General features: G+C 46.0%; 1 protein-coding gene across 5 annotated transcripts in view; it reads left to right on the top strand.

The window, feature by feature from the left end:
* Smarca4 (SWI/SNF related, matrix associated, actin dependent regulator of chromatin, subfamily a, member 4) overlaps positions 1–20,712 on the top strand; it is an 89,129-nt gene that overhangs the window by 3,144 nt on the left and 65,273 nt on the right. For 3 of the 5 annotated variants that reach the window (XM_028763883.1, XM_028763884.1, XM_028763880.1), the window contains exons 2-7: positions 14,097–14,346; positions 16,083–16,215; positions 16,893–17,297; positions 17,546–17,644; positions 18,758–19,016; positions 20,263–20,389. In XM_028763883.1, coding sequence (XP_028619716.1) covers positions 14,125–14,346; positions 16,083–16,215; positions 16,893–17,297; positions 17,546–17,644; positions 18,758–19,016; positions 20,263–20,389 — 1,245 coding nt within the window. In that variant the 5' untranslated portion in view covers positions 14,097–14,124. Of the gene's footprint in view, positions 1–14,096; positions 14,347–16,082; positions 16,216–16,892; positions 17,298–17,545; positions 17,645–18,757; positions 19,017–20,262; positions 20,390–20,712 lie in introns of those variants that run through there. The other 2 variants (XM_028763881.1, XM_028763882.1) reach the window with 1 other exon arrangement.

The raw sequence follows: 20,712 nt of genomic DNA on the forward strand, positions 1-20,712 counted from the left end.
TTTTCGAGACAGGGTTTCTCTGTATAGCCCTGGCTGTCCTGGCACTCACTCTGTAGACCAGGCTGGCCTCGAACTCAGAAATCCGCCTGCCTCTGCCTCCCAAGTGCTGGGATTAAAGGCATGCGCCACCACCGCCCGGCTTAGTTTTTTTTTTTTAACTTAAAAGTTTTTGTTTGTTTAATTTTGGGTGGTATATGGAAGTCAGAGGACAACTTTCAGGAGTGGATTTTCTCCTACCACATGGGTCCTGGGGATTGAACTGCAGGTCATCATATTAGCAGCAAGTGCTTTTACCTGCTGATCCTTCTTGCTGTCAAGGGTGCTAGTTCTTCAGTGTTCTCTAATTCATATGCAGCCCCCGAGTCCTGGCACTCATCTGTCAAACAGGTACCATTGGGATGTCACTGTACCTGATGAGAGGCTTGAATGAAATGACAGGCGAATCTGCTGACTATAGTGAATACCATTTTTGTTTGTTTTTTGAGACAGGGTTTTTCTGTGTAGCCCAGGCTGGCCTTCATCTGCCTGCTTTTACCTCCAGCGTTCTGGGATTAAAGGTGTGAGCCACTACTGCCTGGCATGGATATTATTTGTTAAAGTTACTATTCTAGTTTCATTTCTATTAATTCTTTTCTGTGGTCCTGGGGACAACCCAAAGTTTGCATATGATAGGTGTGGTGGTTTGAATGAGAATAGCCCTCATAGGCTCATATATTTGAAAGCCTGGCAGAACTGGTTTTAGGAAGGATTAAGACATGTGTCTTTGTTAGAGGAGGTGTTTCAGTGGGGGTGAGCTTGAGAGTTTCTCTCTCTGCTGCCTCCTTGTATATCAAATGTAAGTTCTCAGCTACTACTACAGGACCATGCCTGCCTGTTGCTATGCTCTCCTCTGCAATGGTCATAGATTCAGCTCTGAAACTATAATCAGCAGCCCAAATAAAAGCCTTGGCTATTGGTGTCTTCACAGCAATAGGAAAGTGCTTTGCCATTAGGCTATACTTTCATTGTTTGTTATTTTTTTGTGGTAGATATGGGTGCTGGGAACTGACCTTGGGTCCTTTGCAAGAGCAGCAAGTGTTCTTAACCTCTGAATCTTCTTCCCAGATCTTGTGTTGAATACTTAAAATATTTACTGTCCATTTGTAGTTCTAGAAAGAATTTTGTTTTTATTTTATTAGCTCATTCATTGATTGTCAGTCTTTTCTAGTGCGTATTTAATTTTTGCAAATTTATTTTATATGTGCACATGCAAAAGGGAGACGAGGACATCACTCTTGTCTTTCCACTGTGGGAAACAAGATCTTTGCTCTGTCAAAGCAAGAAATTACTGGAAGTGAGACATTTTGTAATACACTGCTTTTGCAGGAAGGGATGCCAGCATAGAGAATAGGAAATAATGGCTGGCTTTAAAAAACAAAAAACAGCCGGGCAGTGGTGGTGCATGCCTTTAATCCCAGCACTTGGGAGGCAGAGGCAAGCCGATTTCTGAGTTCGAGGCCAGCCTGGTCTAGAGTGAGTTCCAGGACAGCCAGGGCTACAGAAAAACCCTGTCTCAAAAACAAACAAAACACAAAAACAAAACAAAACAAAAAAACCCCATGGGTCTCATTGTGTAGCAGGGCTGACTTGGAACTCATTACTTAGACCAGGCTGGCTTCAAACTCACAGAGTTTCACCTGCCTCTGCCTCCTGAGTGCTCCACCACACCCAGCACTCAAGACTGTTTTGTTTTACATTGTGTGTGTGTGTGTGTGTGTGTGTGTGTGTGTGTGTGTGTGTGTGTGTGAAATAGTCAGGAGGTCAGAGGTCAACTTTCAGGAACTAGTTCTCTTTCAATTAAGTGAGTTATAAGGTTCAAACTCAGATCATTGGGCTAAGTGGCAAGTACCCTGGGTTTTTATTGCTTCATTGAAATCAAAAGCAAGTTGTTGAAAAAGGGTTTATTTGGCTTACAGTTCAATATTGCTGGTCATCAGAAGTCAGTACTGGAACTCAAACAGGGCAGGAACGTGGCTGGATGCAGGAGCTGATGCAGAAGGCATGGAGGGGTGCTGCTTACTGGCTTGCTCTGTCTGCTTTCTTATAAAACCCAGGACCACCAGCCCAGGGATGGCCCCTCCCAGGGTGGGTTGGATCCTCCCCAATCAGTAATTAAGAAAATGCCTTACAGCCAGATCATATGGAATCATTTTCTCAATTGAGGTTCCCTCCTTTCAGATAACTTTAGTTGATGTGTCAAGTTGACATAAAACCAGCCAGCACATGCCTTTAATCTGCTGAGCCATCTTGATTGCTCTGAACTTTTTGTTTGTTTGTTTTGTTTTTTTTTTTGTTTTTTGAGACAGGGTTTCTCTGTGTAGCCCTGGCTGTCCTGGAACTCACTCTGTAGACCAGGCTGGCCTCGAACTCAGAAATCCGCCTGCCTCTGCCTCCCAAGTGCTGGGATTAAAGGCGAGCGCCACCACCGCCCGGCTTTGTTTGTTTGTTTTTAAGACAGTGTTTTTCTGTGTAGCCCTGACTATCCTAGAACTCAATCTGTAGACCAGGCTGGCTTTGAACTCAGAGATCCTCCTGCCTTTGACTCCCAAGTGCTGGGATTAAAGGCATGTAGTGGCTTCACCTTGCCCTAATTATTTTTTTGAGACAGTCTCTTGCATAGCTTAGGTTGGCCTGGAGTTTGCTACGTAGTTGAAGGTGACCTTTTACTGTTCGTTTGTTTGTTTTCCTTTTTGATAGGGTCTTACCACATATTCCAGGCTGGCATCAAACTCATGGCGATCCTCTTATCTCAGACTCACAAGGAATTAGTTTACAGGCTTGGGTTCCACAATGCTTAAGACATTGGTGTTTCATTTTTCTGACTTCATCATAAAGTGTACCATTAGCATCTCACTGAGTGGCTAGCAAGGGTCTTGTGCTTTCATAAGCTGTAGTAGCATGGAAAAATACTTGAGAGTTCAGTGATTTTGATTTGTTTTGTTTTTAACCAAGAATTTGGGGCTGTGATGTAGCTTAGTAGTAGCCTACTATGCACTAGGCCCTAGAGTCTGTGTGCAGTCTACACAAGCACAGACACAGTCTATAGAACACATGGATCTGGAGAGATGGAGAGAGGATAGCTCGGTGGTTAAGAGTACTGGCAGCTCAGCTGGGTAGTGGTGCCTTTGATCACAGCTCTCAGGAGGCAGAGGCAGAGGCAGGTGGATCTCTGTGAACTGGAGGACAACCTGGTCTACAGATTGAGTTCTAGAACAGCCAGAGCCACACAGAGAAACCTTGTCTCAAAAAATTAAAAGGTAAAAAAAAAAAAAAGTACTGGCAGCTCTTTCAGAGGATTCAGGTTCCATTCCTAGCAGGCACACGGTGGTTTACAGCAGTCTGTAACTCCATTCCTAGGAGATCCTATGCTTTCTTTTGGCCTCTTTGGGTACTGCACAGGAAATTACACAGACATCCATGCAAGCAAAACACTCCCACACGTGAAATAATAAAACTCACTCTGTAGACCAGGCTGGCCTCTGATGCACAGAGATCTACCTGCCTCTTCCTCCCCAGTGCTAGGATTAAAGATGTGTACCACCCCTGCCTGGTATAAAACTGTTCTTTGATTTTTACTGTTAACAAAATGTCTCAGAGTTTAGTTGTTGTTCTTATAAACACAAACATAAATAAATAATTAAATGATTTTTTTTTTAATGAAGTGTGCTGGAAAGACGGCTCTGGTGGAAAGATTGTGTATTTTTCTTTCAGAGGATTGGATCAAAGTTTGGTTTCCAGCAAGATCCAGGAGGATCTGATTTTCCTTGGAAACTTGTGCTCATGTGCATGTACCCGCTACATAGACACACAGATACACATAATTAAAAATAATAACATTTAAAAATTCTGTGTCCCTGTGTGGGTATATACAAGTGAGTGCAGGTACCTCTGGAGGCCAGAAGAGGACGTGAATTGAATCCTCTGGCTGGATCTGGAGTTACAGGTAGTGTGAGCTGTCCTGAATGTATGCTGGGGTTGAACTTTGGTTCTTTGTAAGAGCAATAAATGCTGAACCATCTCTTCAGACCCTAAAATATAGAAAATAAAATGAACTGGTAATGTGGCTCAGTGGCGGAGCATTTGCTTAGTGTATTTACTCCTGGGTTCAATCAGTCACACTACATACTGAATGTTTAAAGGCTCTGAATGAAAGTGACAGTATTACCTGGGATATGTCAGGGATCTGTCAGTCAAGGCCAAGAGATCTTACTGATGTCATACCTTAGCAGAAGTGTTAAGCTCATTAAGGTAACTAGTGATTTTGGTGTTCGCTGTGTAACTGTAGCTGCTGCTATGAAGTTTTCCATATGTGGAGACTTTGTCTGGGAGTTGACTTTCCCATGGCTGCATGAAAGGAGGGGGCTCTTGTTGGCTTACCTTTGTCTTCCACCAGGAAGGCCCTATATGCAGAAATAAGCAAGTGGATGTTAGCAGACACGGACCAGCTCTTGTCCCTCCCTGTCGTTTGTACCCCAAGCTGGTTTCTAGAGCTTATGGGATGGACTCAGGCAGCCCCGGCTGGCTTCAAACTCATTATGTGCCTGAGAATGACTATGAACACCACCCTTCACCTCTCAAATGCTAGGATGACAGCTGTGGGATATACTGTTTGGCTTTTTTTGATGGGTAGGATGGGGACTGTTTAGGTCTTATTATGTAGTCTAGCTGGCCTGGAACTCAAATGAAACTCCTATTAGCCTTGATGTTTGGGTCCTTCTGCCTCACCCTCCTGTGTGCTAAGGTTAGGGTATGTGCCACCATGGTCAGCTAACAGTTTGTCTTTTGTCTCATGTGTTCACCAGTCAATGTGGTAAAATTGCTCGGGGTGTAGCTTGGATTGTATAGTGCTTGCCTGCCATATATGAAGTCCTGGGTTCCATACTGTATAAACGGGTTCCATACTGTATAAACCAGCATGGTGGTGCATGCCTGTGATCCCCCAGCACTTGGGAGGTAGAGGCATGAGGATCAAAAAAGTGCAGGGTTAAGCTGGGTGTGGTAGTGCATGCTTTTAATCCCAGAACAAGAAGTAAAGATAGGCAGAGGTAGATGAGTTTGAGGTCAGCCTAATCTATATAGTTCCCAGGTCAGCTAGGCTACATAGTGAGTCTGTATCTCAAAAACACAAACAAATAACAACAGAAAAACAAGCAATGTGTCCATTTTTAACAGTGGTGACTGTCAGTTTTAAGTTGTTTTGCCAACTGGTATGCCTCACTGGCTCAGGAAGCAGGTGGCTACATGACAGTTGCTCCATCACCTGTGACAGTGGGAGATGTCGATCAGGGACATCTGATGTGCTTCTTGTGTGTCCTAAATGTCTCAGGAGAATTGCAGTGTGGGCCATTTCACTGTGCCCTTGGAATTTAATCTGGAATCCAGGTGGACCTGTATGATGCTGATGGTAGCCATTTGCTATTTACTTCCCAGTACATCCTCTACCTGTAAGAGGTTCAGTGACCTCTGTAGGTACTGTCTTGTTGCTCCCTGCTTCTCTGTCATTCATCGTCTTTTGACATTATTTGTTTATACAGCAAGCTAGTGGGAGCTAGTGAGGCCTTAGTGGGGGTGGAACCAGCCTTAAAACAGGAGAAAGGATATGGACAGAACAGACTTGTGTAACCTTACTACAGAGTGGGGCTGGGAACAGCCTAGCCAGTAGTGAAAAGCTCATCCAAGGGGTGGAAAGGCTAAGTGTGCTATAGCCTTGTACCCCCAAAACCACTGTTGAATTCATAAAAATCCCTTAGGATGATGAGGCCAACCTGGCTCTCTCAGGGCCTGTGATACTGAGATTTTATATGTATATATTGGTGTTCTGCCTCCATGTATGTCTGTGTGAGGATGTCAGATCCTTTGGAACCTGGAATTACGGACAATTATGATTGTATGATTGTAGGTGCTGGGATTTGAACCTGGGTCCTAAGAGCAGCCCTTGCTCTTAGCCACAGAGCCATCTGAGAGCCAGCACCCCAATGCTGAGATCTTAAGTGGTTTTCAAGTGAATGAAAACAGAAAGGATGCAGGATCCCAGATACCATACACAATTTCTTTTCCCTCCCTTCCTCTCTCCCTTCCTCTTTCCCTCCCTCCCTCTCTTTCTTTCTTTCCGACAGGGTTTCTTTGTGTATCCCTGGCTGTCCTAGAACTAGCTCTGTATACAGGCTGGCCTCAAACTCAAAGAGTTTGCCTCTGCCCCTCTGCCCCTCTGCCCCTCTGCCCCTCTGCCCCTCTGCCCCTCTGCCCCTCTGCCCCTCTGCCCCTCTGCCTCTCTGCCTGTGCTGAGATTAAAAGTATGCATCACAACCGCTCAGTACCACACACAATTTCTTTCTTTCTTTTCTTTTTTTTTTTTTTTTTTTTTTTTTGATTTTTGAGACAGGGTTTCTCTATGTAGCCCTGGCTGTCCTGGAACTCACTCTGTAGACCAGGCTAGCCTCGAACTCAGAAATCCACCTGCCTCTGCCTCCCAAGTGCTGGGAATAAAGGCATGCGCCACCACTGCCCGGCCATACACAATTTCTAAGACTAATTTTTTTCTTTTTATGATTGACAATTGAATTTTCTGCATTGAGTTTTTTTGCATGTGAATGCAAGTGCCCTGGAGGCCAGAAGAGAATATTGGATCCCATGGAACTAGAGTTACGGGTGGTCCCACAGGTGCTGGGAATTTGTTCAGTCCTCTGCAAGAGCAGAAAATTTGTTTTTGTTTGTTTGTTTGTTTTTTAAATTTGTTTTTGTGTCCTTGGGTCACATTATTTTTTATATTTTTGTTCTTGTCTTTTTGGGTCTGTATACTTTTGACCAAGCAACAATATTATTTATTTTTCTTTTTTTTATTTACAGCAAGTGTTCTTAGTCATTGAACTATCCTCTCCAGCCCCAAATCTTGTCTCACTGAACCTGGAGTATGCTCATTCTTTCATTTAGATTGGCTAGTGAGTCCCAAAGTCTTCCTGTCACCTCCCTAGTGCTGGGATTAGGCTCATGCAACTGTCAGGTGTGTGGTGGCTCAGAGGTGACAATTAACATCTTCCTTGATTTCTAAGTACTTTGTATTTTGAACTTTTGAAACCAGAGTGCATTGTTTGGTCTAGTCTACATTGCTATGGTGGGTACAGGCAGTTAGTGTTTACAAGAGTGCTGGAACTCAGCTGTGGTGCTTTCAGAGGAAGTGTTGCACTCACTGAACCCTCTTCCCACCCCCTGTTGTTTTGTTAGTGAAGCTGGCTACCTTGATGCACTTGTCTTCTGGTCCCTGTGCAGAGGTCCCTTGTTCTTTCCCAGTAGTTGTAGGCTGCTTAGCTGATGGTGGCTCTGCACACTTTCTGGCTTTTCTGCAGCCTGATGTTTCAGAGGCAGCAGCTAGAGGAACAAGTGCTGTTTTTCTTCTTAGGTTGATTTTTATTTGTATGTGGATGCATGTGTCACATGTGTGAGTACCCAAGGAAGCATGGAGGGTGTCAAAGCTCCTGAAACACTGGATTTGTATGTGTTGGGAACTGAACTCTAGCCTCCTTAAAGAGCTGTTGCTTCAGCCCCCAAGTGACACTCGCAAGAGCCTCTTGTACTCTATGTGGTGGTTTACATGGTCATGGTTCTCATAATCTCAAGCATTTGAGCACCAGTTGGTGGTGCTGTCTGGGAAGGCTTAGTAGACCTTGCTGGAGGAAGTAGCTCAGTTAGGTAGGGATTTAAGAGTGTATAGCCTTATCCTACTTTGGCAGCTCCCTGTTCTTGCTGCCATACCTGCCACTTGCTGCCATACTTCCACACAGACATGTTGGACTCTTTTTTTTTTTTTTTGGTTTTTTGAGACAGGGTTTCTCTGTGTAGCCCTGGCTGTCCTGGAACTCACTCTGTAGACCAGGCTGGCCTCAAACTCAGAAATCTGCCTGCCTCTGCCTCCCAAGTGCTGGGATTAAAGGCGTGCACCACGTGGGATTAAAGGCTGACACGTTGGACTTTTTTAGTCCTTTAGAGTCATAAACCAGAATATAGTCTCTTTTCCTTAAATTGTCCGTTAGTCATGGTGTTTTATCACAACAATGAGTAACTAATAAACCTTCAAAAGCTGATCTTTTTCTTTTCTTTTTTTTTTTTTTTTTTTTTTTTTTTGAGATAGGGTCTGTGCTACAGGGTTTGCTTTCCTGGATATGTCTCTATGTATATCAAGGCTGGCCTGGCTTCTTAATTTGAGGTCTGCTTACTGCTGCCCCAAGTGTTGTAATTAAAGGCCTGTGAGGAAGGCCTGGTCCTCAAAGGGTGATATTAATCTGGGTGCTGGGGCACCTCTGTAACCCTGTCAGTGGGAAATTAAGGTCTGCAGAATCTAGAGATCTAGCCTGGGCGACAACAATGAGATAATTTCTTAAAAAACAAAATGAAGTCAGTTCAGGAATATTGTTGAGCAGAGGCCATAGCAGTCAAATGCTGCCCTTGCTTACAGCTCATTGACAAGTGGGAAGTTGGCTTGTGCTAGGTTTGGGGTTGTAAGGAGATGATGAACTAGAATTCTCTGGTGCTGCTTGCAGATTTGCTTCAGCTTCACCTTGCTCCTCTAGCTGCCTAGGAAGATCCAGTAGGATTAATGCTTTCTTCAAGCAGCAAGCGCCTACAGTTTTGTTTACTGGACCTAGGTTCCTAGCAGTCAGGATTGATAGATTGATCGATCGATTGATCGATTGATTGATTGGTTTAGACAGGGGTTTCTCTGTGTAGCCCTGGCTATCCTAGAACTAGCTCTGTAGACCAAACTGGCCTTGAAAATCAGATCTACCCTACCTACTCTGCTTTTTTTTTCTGATTAGCCTTAAAACTGAGTGGAAACAGTTTAGACTTTAAAAAAATGTTTGTAAGTGTTTTATCTGCATGTGTATTAGTGCACCACTTTTGTTACTGGTTTCTGGTACCAGAAGATATATATTGGATTGCTTAGAACTGGAGTTGCACCGTTGCTCCCTGCTGTGTGGGTGCTAGGAATTGAAACTAGTTCCTTTGGAAGAGCAGCCAGTGCTCTTGCTCTTACCCCTGAGCCATCTCTCCAGCCCCAGAAGCAGTTTGGATTTTTAACCTTCTATCTATAAAATTGTCTCCTTTCAGTTTTTGTGTTGGTTTTGTGTTTTCATTGAAGACAATTTCCCAGGCTAATATCAAATTGGCTGTGAAACCTCAAGAACTCCTGATTTTCCTTATTTTCAGGGTCTCTTCCTGAACCTGAATCTTGTTTTAGCTGAAGGATTTGTCTTCATCTCCCAGTACTGGGATTATAGGCATACACAACCATGCACAGCCTTGTACATGGGTGCTGAGGAATTGAACTCAGGGCCTCATGCTTGTAAAGCCAGTGGGGTTTTTGTTTGGTTTTGAGAGAAAGTCTCACCATGTAGCCCTGGCTGGCCTAGCAGGGTTTTCACATTCCTGTTTTGGAGACCTAATTGATAAAATCAGCCATAGGGAAAGAAACTGTAGAAAAGCTGGCCAATTAAGTGCTGAGAAATACTGTTTTGAAGGGCACTCCAGGAGGCCCAGGTAGCTTCTTGGCCCAGGTACCCAGCCCCTTCCCCCACTCCAGTGTTCAACCCTTGGAAGTGCACCACCATACCCTGATCTGGTTTCTCTGTCTGAGACACACTGTTTTCTTCAACCAAATGAAGGCAAGTTTTGGGACTTCACAAATGACTTCTGATTTCTGTTTCTGTATCTCTTAGTGATAAGAATATATTTACGGCATCATCAGGAAAGGTGATTTAGATAAAAGAGAGTTGTATCTCAGACCCTGTCTCAGGCTACAGAGTTGTTATAATGCTTTTGAATTGGGTAGCTACAAAGAAAGGACTTTCCTATGGTTTAAATTTTTTTGTTGTTAAATATACATATGTTTGTAGTATGTCTATGTGTGTGAGCCATTTCATGAGCCCTCACAGTTCTTTTTATTGTTTTACACAAGGTCATGTCTTTGCATGTGGAGGCCAGAGGATAATCTTGGGTGTCATTAGAAATGCCATTCACCTTTGAGAGAAGGTCTTTTATTGTCCTGGGGTAAACCTAAGACTTCATGTATACTTTTCATGTGCTGTTCCACTCAATTACACCCAAGCTCTGAGTGAGTTAGTTTGTTTCTCTCTTTCTTTCTTTCTTTCTTTTTTAACTTCTTTCTTTCTTTTTGTTTTTTGAGACAGGGTTTCTCTGTGTAGCCCTGGCTGTCCTGGAACTCACTCTGTAGACCAGGCTAGCTTCGAACTCTCGAACTCAGAGATCCGCCTGCCTCTGCCTCCCAAGTGCTGGGATTAAAGGCGTGCGCCACCACCGCCCTGCGCTTCTTTTTTAATTTCTTTCTACTATTACATAGAATGAGTATCATCGCACATGATTTTAATTCAGGTGGATCTCTTGAGTTCCAGGCTGGTCTGATCTATATAGTAAGAACTTGTCTCAAAAAAATTACAAGAAACCAACGTGTGTGTATACATATATAAATACATATATGTTTATTTTTTTATTTTTCATTGTATGAGTGCGCACTCTTGAGTTGAATGCCCATGAAAGCCAGAAGATTCTGTAGAGCTGGAATTACAGGGGCTGTCAGCCACTTGGTGTGGGTGCTGGGAACTAAACTTAGGTCTTTTTTTTTTTAAGGATATTTATTTATTTATTTATTTTATATGTGTACAGTGTACACTGTAGCTGTATTCAGACACAGCAGAAGAGGGGATCAGATCCTACTGTTGTGACCCACTATCTGGTTGCTGGGAATTGAACTCAGGACCTCTGGAAGAACAGCCAGAGTTCTCAACCGCTGAGCCATATCTCTAGACAGCTTCCCCTCCCCCTTTTCTTTATTTCTTCTTTTTTTTTTTTTCTTTTAATTTTTTGAGACTGGGTCTCTATTTTGTACCTCTGGCTATCCTGGAACCTGCTCTGTAGACCAGGCTGATCTTGAGCTCACGGAGATCCATCTGCCTGTGCCACCTGAGTGCTGAGATTAAAGGCATGAGCTACCATACCCACTTGAGCAGCAAACATTCATAACCACTGAGCCATTTCTTCAGCCCTTTATATTCTATTCTTATTTTTGTGAGTGTTTGTTTGTTTGTTTTTTGTTTTTTTTGAGACAGGGTTTCTCTGTGTAGTCCTGGCTGTCCTGGAACTCACTCTGTAGACCAGGCTGGCCTCGAATTCTTGTGAGTGTTTTTGTATCTGTGTGTTTTATATGTACACCCTGTCTCAAATGTGAGAGACCCAAGGTCATCCTCTGGCCTCCACACACAACATACATGCCTTTATTTGAGTATGTGTTAGTCCCTGGGCTTGTGTGTTGTTGTCGCACACGTCTTGAAGAAGACAGTCTACAAAACTCAATCCTCTTCTTTTACCACATGGGTCCTGGAGTTTCCATGGGTCCATGGAACTCAGATTAGGCTTGGCAGCAAGTGCCTTACTAGCTGAATCATCTTGCCAGTCCCCTCACCCCAACCCCCATTTTTGAGATAGGCTTTAGCTCTCTGTGCCCAGTGTCCTGAATAATGGAATTTCAGGTGTGTAATACCTTGCCTAGCCCTGAATTTGTCTTTTAAATGTTAATAAATTTATTTCTTCTTTTGGTGTGTGTCTGGATGTGTGTGTGAATGAGTGTATACGTTTGTGTGTGCATGTAGAGGTGAGGACAGTGTTTTCCTTAGCTGTTCTTCACCTTATTCTTTGACGCAGAATCTCTTACTGAATCTGGAACGTGTGATCCAGCTAGACTGACCAGCCAGAAGGTCCGTAGGATCATATACCTATTGCTAGGTACAGATGGGCACTGTTGTGTTCAGCTTTTACAAGAGTGCTAAGGAGCCGGGCGGTGGTGGCGCACACCTTTAATCCCAGCACTTGGGAGGCAGAGGCAGGCGGATCTCTGAGTTCGAGAGTTCGAGGCTAGCCTGGTCTACAGAGTGAGCTCCAGGACAGTCAGGGCTACACAGAGAAACCCTGTCTCAAAAAACAAAAACAAACAAACAAAAAAACCCAAGAGTGCTGAGGATCAAAACTTGGGTTCCCGTGTTTATATGACAGGTATCTTACCCATTAAGCTGCTCTCAGCCCCAAATTTTAATGTATCTTCCTATCATGGCCTTTTCTAGAAAGGCTGTGTCATTTGCTAAGAGTTCACTTCTGTTGAATTTATGGAGCAGAGTTTCATGTTGTTCAAGTCTTGGTCTTTCTCTTTCCTGGTTAAATAGGAAGGTCAGTAAGCCTTAAGAGACACTCCCTACCCCTCAGCCCTTTGTATTGTGATCAGAAAGATGGCCTGGAAAAGTTTAGGCCTCATCCATGTCCTCACTCTCTGGGAGTTCACTCTGATCCAGTTGATGGATTGACTGAGCTTTCTCCCTTCTCTTTCTCTTTCCTTCTTTTTTACTTTGATTTGTTTACTTGTTTTGAGATGGGGTCTCTATGTCCTCTTGGCTGTTCTGAAACTCTGTGTAGACCAGCTGGCTTTGAACTCTGCCTGTTTGCCTTCTGAGTGAGTGTTAGGATTAAGGGTATGAACCACCACACCAGACTTGTTTTTGTTTTTGAGATACTGTAGTTCAGAATGAACCTGGAGTTCACTATGTAGCCAAGGTTGACCTTGAACTTCTGGTCCCTTACTTTCACCTTCTTGTTTATTTAGAAATGTCTTCTGCTCCCTGTTAGAATCTTTTGATGGGCTCATAATAGCCTTACCATCCATTGGCTCCTGGTTTTTCTGTGGTCCCTAAGGTGATCTCTAGGGTGATGAACTCAAGATAGGCTTTCAGGAACTTTGATGGCTATGGAGGAGCTGGAACTGTGTGACACTCCTCACAGATTAATTCTAGAGTGAGAGAGGTAAGGAGTTTAGTGATCATTTTGTGTCTCTCTTGGCTGTAGGTAGGTGCTTCAGTGAATCAAGGTCACTTGTGAGTAGTATTTTTCTCTTTTCTTTCTTTGTTTCTTTTTGCCCTCATTGTTTTTGTTGTTGTTCTTTTTGTTCTTGTTCTTTTGTTTGTTGTTTGAGACAGGGTCACTATGGCAAAATGGCTGGTGTGGAAGTTAAGTCTGTGTAGACTAGATGGTTTCAAACTCTCAGAGATCTACCTGCCTCTGCCTTCCTCTGCTGGAATTAAAAGTATGTGTCACCATGCCTGGACTCATTTTCTTTCTTAACTGACAAGATCAGTTAAGGATCTGATTCTCAAGGACCATGGGCCCTGAGGAGAACGTCTGGTTCCTGTAGCCTTCCTTTTACCTGTTGTTCATCCCTATAAGGACAAGTTAAAGGCCTTGACTGTGGCTTTGCTTGGAAGTATGGAGGGAATCTTCTCTCTGTGTTGACCTGTTTTCTTTGTGGACTGGATGCTGATTAGAGCTCACTGATTGTGTGTGTATGTGTGTGTGTGTGTGTGTGTGTGTGCGCGCGTGCGTGTGTATGTGTCTGTCTGTCTGTCTGTCTATGCCTTCATGAGCAAGAGAACAGATGATGCCACAGTTAAAGGACAATTTGAGAGTTGCCCCACAGTCCCCTAGGGACCTAGTTGATCTTGGAGGTAAGGAGTCGGACATTCTCTCTCTGACAACATCAGTGTAGCTTCCTAGCGTGGTTATTTAACACAACCAGAAAGTCGATTTCACTAGTCTGTTACTTTAACTACCATGTGATATTTAGATAAGGCTGGGGCAATACCTAGAAGTAATTGGTGGTGGCAGCGGGGAGTGAGACAGGGTCTCACTATGCAGTTTTGGCTGGCCTGGAACTTGTGTAGGCCAGGTTGAACTCAAGTTAAGAGATCCTCTGCCTCCTCCCTATTACTGGGGTCATGGACTTGCACCTTTATCCCCTGGTTTCTGAGCTGATTTCTTTTCCTGAGATAACATTGTTTTCTTCAAAAAGAATAAAAGAAAGGTTTGAAATAAAGGTTTGTCTAAGGCCTTCAAGATGAGGCACTGTGGGCTGGATGAATCTGACTGGTCTTTGGTCCCTTCTTTGCTGTTCTTGACATAACTGAACCCATGTCTCAGATTCTAGGATAACTATAATTTCTTTCCAATAGGAGACCACTGCTTGTAGCTCCTGTAAAGATGTCTACTCCAGACCCACCACTGGGTGGAACTCCTCGGCCTGGCCCTTCCCCAGGCCCTGGCCCTTCACCTGGTGCAATGCTGGGCCCTAGCCCTGGCCCCTCACCAGGTTCTGCTCACAGTATGATGGGGCCAAGCCCAGGACCTCCTTCAGCAGGACATCCTATGCCCACCCAGGGGCCTGGAGGGTACCCCCAGGACAACATGCATCAGATGCACAAGGTAGATATCCTGTGATCTCATTCCTGTACTCTGTTCCTGAGACTTGCCTTGGTGTCATACAAAGCTGCAGAAGTCTCTGTACATTAGAGGAGAGAGGTCTTTGTGGAGATGACTTGGCTTGGTTCAGATTCTTACCCTAAGGTGTGCTTCTCTGGATCAGGTTGTTGTTCTAAGCAAGAAGGCTGAGCAGCCATTCTACTCTGTTTCCTATACTCCTTGTGCTTTCTTTTGTTATAAGGAATTCCCAAATTCCTCTAAGAACGCTCCTCTGGCTGCACTGGTGGCCTATATATATATTTGAAGCAGTGGAGAGTACTCAGTCTGCTCCTGAGCTTGCACTCCAGACTGCCATCTTCCTTTGGTAAATGTGTCAGCATTGCTTTTCCCAGCAAGGCTGCCAAGCAGCTCTCCTGTCCTGAGGCCTTGATCTTCTTCCTCTTAGGACTGACTGGGAGTAATGTCAGCATTTGTCTGAGCCCATAGAGGCTGGGGTGTAAGAAGATGGAGCAGGAGGGTTCACCATAGTGGCATTGTCAGTTGCTCCTCTTCCCTGCAGGGTTGTCCCTGTGCTTGCTTCCTAATCCTTCAGGTTTCCAAGTATAGATTGTGTTCCCTAACCACAAATGAGGAAGACCCTCACATGCCTGTCTCGTTCTCATTGTACTCTGCTTCTGAGCCATCTCCATCTCTGGTTCCTGAACTGTTTTGTCAGCTTAGTAGAGCTCTTTTCCCCCTATGGAGGAAGCTCTGGGTCTCGTGTATGAGCCCATCATCTGGTTTACAGGGTCCTCCTTGTGCTGCAAGCTACATCTCCTTTACCTGTACTCCTTCTAGCATTGCTCACACATTCTACTGCTTCTGACAGGTGCCCAGTGGACGCCTACCATTTATCTAGAAATCTGAGTATTGGAGTCCTGGCTGACAACACCTCACTGAGCCCCTTCTATGCTGTAGGCAACACTGTTGCTCAGTGTACAGTCTTGAGGAGCCTGCACACACCAGTGGCCCCACAGGAAGCTGTCCCCATGTCCCTGTCTCAGCTTCCTTTGTTACAGCTATACTGCATGTGGCTTTGGTGTTACTCTGGTTCATCACATACTGGCCTGTGAGATTTTGCAAAGCAGAATGCTTGATAACCAGTTCTAGTTCACAGAAGGGTCTTTGGCAATCTCTCTCAACAACCACCCTAGCCATTGCCCTGGGAGGCATACCTACTCCCAAAATGCCATGTGTCATCTTCCCTCCACATGCCAGCATCCTGCTAACATTGTGCCATGACTCAGTGGTGGGACAGTTCTGTAGTAGCCTTTTCTTAGCTGGCAGCTGCTGAGGCCTTGAGGACAGTGGGCATCTCAGTGTTGTCCAGTCTTTATATGCAGCAGACCTTTTTGCATGTCCACTTGATTTACAGTCTCCAAGGGTGAGGGCTTCAGGCCTTCGTTTGTAGCCAGTCTCCTTGGCACAAAGTGCAAGGAACCAGGACATCTTTCTTTGTGGTTCTCACTGGCTTGAAAGACAGCTCCAGGTCTCCACTGCCTAAGTAGTCACCTTTTCCAGTAGCTTGATTCTGTGTCTGTCCTGACACCCAGAAGGTATGGTGAGTGTGCCTCAGAGCTAGCCCTCTGGCACCCTTGGGTGGACCTCTGTATGATCTTCTTTCTTAGCTTTACTTCTTCCTGAGCTTTGTGCAGCTGCTTCTTGTCCTTGGCTAACCTGTGTCCTTGTACATCTCACAGCCTATGGAGTCCATGCACGAGAAGGGCATGCCTGATGACCCACGATACAACCAGATGAAAGGGATGGGCATGAGGTCAGGGGCCCACACAGGTATGGGACCTCCACCTAGTCCCATGGACCAGCATTCTCAAGGTACAGTCTGGGTCATTTTTTTGCTTCATGTTCATGTGCCTGGAGCTTAGAATCTGCTTTCCTCAGTGGGGATTTCAAGGGCAGTTAGGACAGCTGAGCTGTGGGGAGGCCTCCCTGATGAGGTGTGGCTAGTGCTCTATATAGCCCTCTTGCCTTGGAGCAGTCTCAAATACTGAACAGGTGGGACAGAGGTGATTGAGCCACATGGTGTTTGAGGTCAAGACTTAGCATGGTGAAGCCTGGGGGCTAGTAACTCTAGTGGTGCTTTAGGACACTGCGTTATGCAAGTTGACTTTTCTACCTGGGGATGATTGATAGAGATGACTTGTTGAGTCCTCTCTGTCACCAGGGGCCAGTAAGAAAGGTCCTGGGATTCACAGGAATGACAATGGAAAAGCTGGCCTGGCCAAAGGGCAGGCTTGATGGGGCCTGGTTTGCAGTTTTCACCTTTTGCATTGATTATCTGTACCCCACTGAAACATGTACCCAAGCTCGTGAGTACATTAGCTGCTGGGCTGAGGCTCTTACTCAGCCACCTCCCTCTGGGTGCTTTTTGTTTGACTCAGGAGAATGATGTTGCCTAGTTACCTCTCCAGGGATGCCCGGTTGTGTGGATGTGATTTAGCCGTTACAGATGCATGCTGCTGAGTGACCACTGAACCAGTCTTTCCCTGCAGGTTACCCCTCACCCCTAGGCGGCTCTGAACATGCCTCCAGTCCTGTCCCGGCCAGCGGCCCATCTTCAGGTCCTCAGATGTCCTCTGGGCCAGGAGGGGCCCCACTAGATGGTTCTGACCCCCAGGCCTTGGGGCAGCAAAACAGAGGCCCAACCCCATTTAACCAGAACCAGCTTCATCAACTCAGAGCTCAGATAATGGCCTACAAGATGTTGGCCAGGGGCCAGCCATTGCCCGACCACCTGCAGATGGCCGTGCAAGGCAAGCGACCGATGCCTGGAATGCAGCAGCAGATGCCAACACTACCTCCACCCTCAGTGTCTGCCACAGGACCCGGACCCGGACCTGGCCCTGGCCCTGGCCCAGGTCCAGGACCAGCCCCTCCAAATTACAATAGACCCCATGGTAAGGCCTACATCCCTGCCCCTGGAGTGGGGAGAATGCTCAATGTGGATAATAATGGCAGGCAACCATGGCACCCAACAGTGGTACCTAGGACTCTTGTGATGGTGGGGTTGTGTATAGATAAATGTCGTTTATCCATCTTTCTGGCCTTATTGTGATGGGTGGGTATGTTCCCTGAGCTGATATGAACATAGGCTAGCAGATTTGACCACAGTTTCATTTATGGTGCTTGCTTTCCTTCAATGTAGGTATGGGAGGGCCCAACATGCCTCCCCCAGGACCCTCAGGTGTGCCCCCCGGGATGCCTGGTCAGCCACCTGGAGGGCCTCCCAAGCCGTGGCCTGAAGGTAAGTTTCTTTTCTATTGGTGACATGCCCTACCTCCTGTCATGAACCTGAGCTATGCAGGGCTCCATTTATTAGACAACAGCTTTCCACCCCAGAGACCTCGGGGTTCAGCGGGGTCTGCAGGGTGCTTGTCTTCCTTATCCTATGGGTAGGGATTTGTTCTGTGGTCTCCTGCAGGGGAAGTCCAAGGAGGTTCAAGGACATGGCTTGTTATAGCTATGACCACAGACAAGCTTACTCAGGATAAGGGGCTTCTGAGCTTGGAGGACGGGGGGTGTCCAGCATGATTTCCTTTCCTCTAGAGAACACCCTCAGTGGAGGTAGATGGAGGGCAAAATAGTTCAGTATCCTGTCAATTTGCTAACTACATGTGGCCTTGGCCCTGTCCTCTCAGAAGTGACTCTGGAAAGTTTAGTTGGATATTTCAGTGTCTTCATTTGGGTTGGGACAGTGGATCTTGACTGTCTTCTTGGGGTCTGAGGTGAATCATTCTTATTGAAATCTGGTTTGTTTGGATATGAACTAGAGTCCTTCTCTCCATCTGAGAGAGAAGCTATTCAAGACTCTCAGTAGATACCTGACATGCAGAAAGCAGCAAACCCATGCATCCCGTTGGTTTTCTTCATACACTGCCTGCTAATCAAACAGAGTAACAAGAACTAATGATAAAACACATCGGCCAAGATAGACTAAGCAGGCGGTCTCAGGACGGTCTGTGCTGAACCCGCGCTTGTGATGCTGCTGTGCGGAGGCAGTTAGAGATGCAGATGCAGAATTTGGTGTAGCTGTTGAGAAGAGCACACAACTGAAACTTAGTAATGTTTGTTCCTGGAGTTTTCCATTTACTATTTTTAGACTGCCATTGACCGAGGGTAATTGAGATGGTAGAGATGAAGCTGCTGAAGGGGAGGGGGGCTTCTGTAGAGGAGAGACGGGCCTGCTGTTGCTGTGCAGCCAGGCCCAGAAAACCCAACACTGGGTACTTAGAGCTGAGGTGAGGGGGAACTGAGCTGGAGGGTAGAAGTGTCTCGGTTCTGGCCTAGGTGAGAGGTGGCTGGAAGGGCAGTCCCAGGGGCCCAGAGGTCAAGCAGCATACTCCACTTGCTTCTCCAGGACCCATGGCCAATGCTGCTGCCCCCACAAGCACCCCACAGAAGCTGATTCCCCCGCAACCAACAGGCCGCCCTTCACCTGCACCTCCTGCTGTCCCGCCTGCTGCCTCACCTGTAATGCCACCACAAACACAGTCCCCAGGGCAGCCAGCCCAGCCTGCTCCATTGGTGCCACTGCACCAGAAGCAGAGCCGCATCACCCCCATCCAGAAGCCCCGGGGCCTGGACCCTGTGGAGATCCTACAGGAGCGGGAGTACAGGTGAGCACCCACGTGCTGCACTGCCGATGTTGACTGCCAGGTACAAGGGAATGCTCTCTCGTCTTCTAAGGCTCAGTCCCTTCTAGACCCTTTGCATAGGCTGGCCATCAAGTGAGATGGTGGCCACTTGTGTGGTACCTGGTCCCACTCCCTTTCTGCCTTGCGCTTGTGCTCTGGCATTGCTGCCAGTGCTTACTGCTTTATCCTTTCTAATGGAACTGTGAGCCACAAGAGAACAGGCAACTTTTCTGGCCCCTATTCATATGCTAAGGCGCCATATGAGAAATTGCCTTGGCACACAGTAGGTGCTTAATAAATAATTATAGGAAGATAAAGTACAGAACTTTTTCTACATAGGGTTACTGGGAGAGTTAACTGAAGAAAAAACATTGATGCCTAATGGCTTTGCAGATTTCCACAGCCAGGTGTCTCATGCTAAAGCTGAGCTGCCTAATGCCACAGGCCAACTCGCCATTCCCCATATGGGATTAGCACCTAGCTAAGTCACTGTTCTAGAGTGCTTTTCTATTGCTGTGATAAAACACCGAAGCAACTTAGAGAGGAGAGGGTTTATTTCACCATAGATTTCCAGGTAGCAGTCCATTACTCAGGGAAGTAACTCAGTCAGGACCTGAAGCAGAGTCTATGGAGGAACACTGCACACTGTCTTGTTCTCCAGCTCATGCTCAGCCAGCTTTCTTATGGAGTTGAGACCTGCTTCCTAAGAATCATACTGCTAGGACAGGACATGGTGGTGTGTGTCTTTGACCCAGCTCTCAGGAAGCAGAGGCAGATGGATCTTCATGAGTTAGAGGCCAGCTGGTCTTCTAAGTAAGTTCCAGGACAGCGAGGGCTACATAGAGAAATCCTGTCTCAAAAAAAGAAAAAAAAAAAAAGTTTTCATGCTTTCACACTGGACATCTGATCAAGGCAGTTTTGCAGTTGAGGTTCCCTCTTTCCAGGGGTTGTGTCATCTTGACAATAAAAGCTAACAAAGACAGTTGTCAAGTCTTGGCCTTGCTGTTTTCCCATCTGTCCTGTTTTTGAAAGCATTCTGAGGCTACTTGCCTCTGTTCTGTGTGGTAACTGGAGTCCTTTTCTGAAGAATCCTCTCTCTTACAGCTGGGCTGGATCTGCCTCCTTCGAGGGACAGATTCTTTATAGACTCTAGCTTTAAAGATAGGTACCAAGTGACTTCTTATAGACAAATAGTCCTCACCACCTTTCTTTCCCTATCTCTGCCCAGGCTGCAGGCTCGAATTGCACACAGAATTCAGGAACTTGAAAACCTCCCTGGGTCCCTGGCTGGGGACCTCCGAACCAAAGCAACCATCGAACTCAAGGCCCTTAGGTTGCTGAACTTCCAGAGGCAGGTGGGTCTGTGGGCTCAGGCTTTTGTGTCCATGAGGATTCTGAGTTCCAGGAGTGCTTTGAGTTATCTGGGATACCTGCATGGTGTGGGCAGTCAGGACTCCAGGAAAGTTAGTTCACTGTCATGGCCCATGCTGTGGCAAGACCTGGCCATGTATAGCCTGTGCATACATGAGTATGGGCTCCTGAGGTTGCAGTTGGCAGCTAAAAGGCTGGAGTCCTGGTGAGTCTCTTACTGAGGGTACTGTGCTTTTACACATCTGCTCAGGAACTCTGTGTGTGTGTGTGTGTGTGTGTGTGTGTGTGTGTGTGTGTGTGTGTGTGT

Source organism: Grammomys surdaster, unplaced genomic scaffold (assembly GCF_004785775.1).
Source record: "Grammomys surdaster isolate TR1022 unplaced genomic scaffold, NIH_TR_1.0 140, whole genome shotgun sequence".
Taxonomy (NCBI): domain Eukaryota; kingdom Metazoa; phylum Chordata; class Mammalia; order Rodentia; family Muridae; genus Grammomys; species Grammomys surdaster.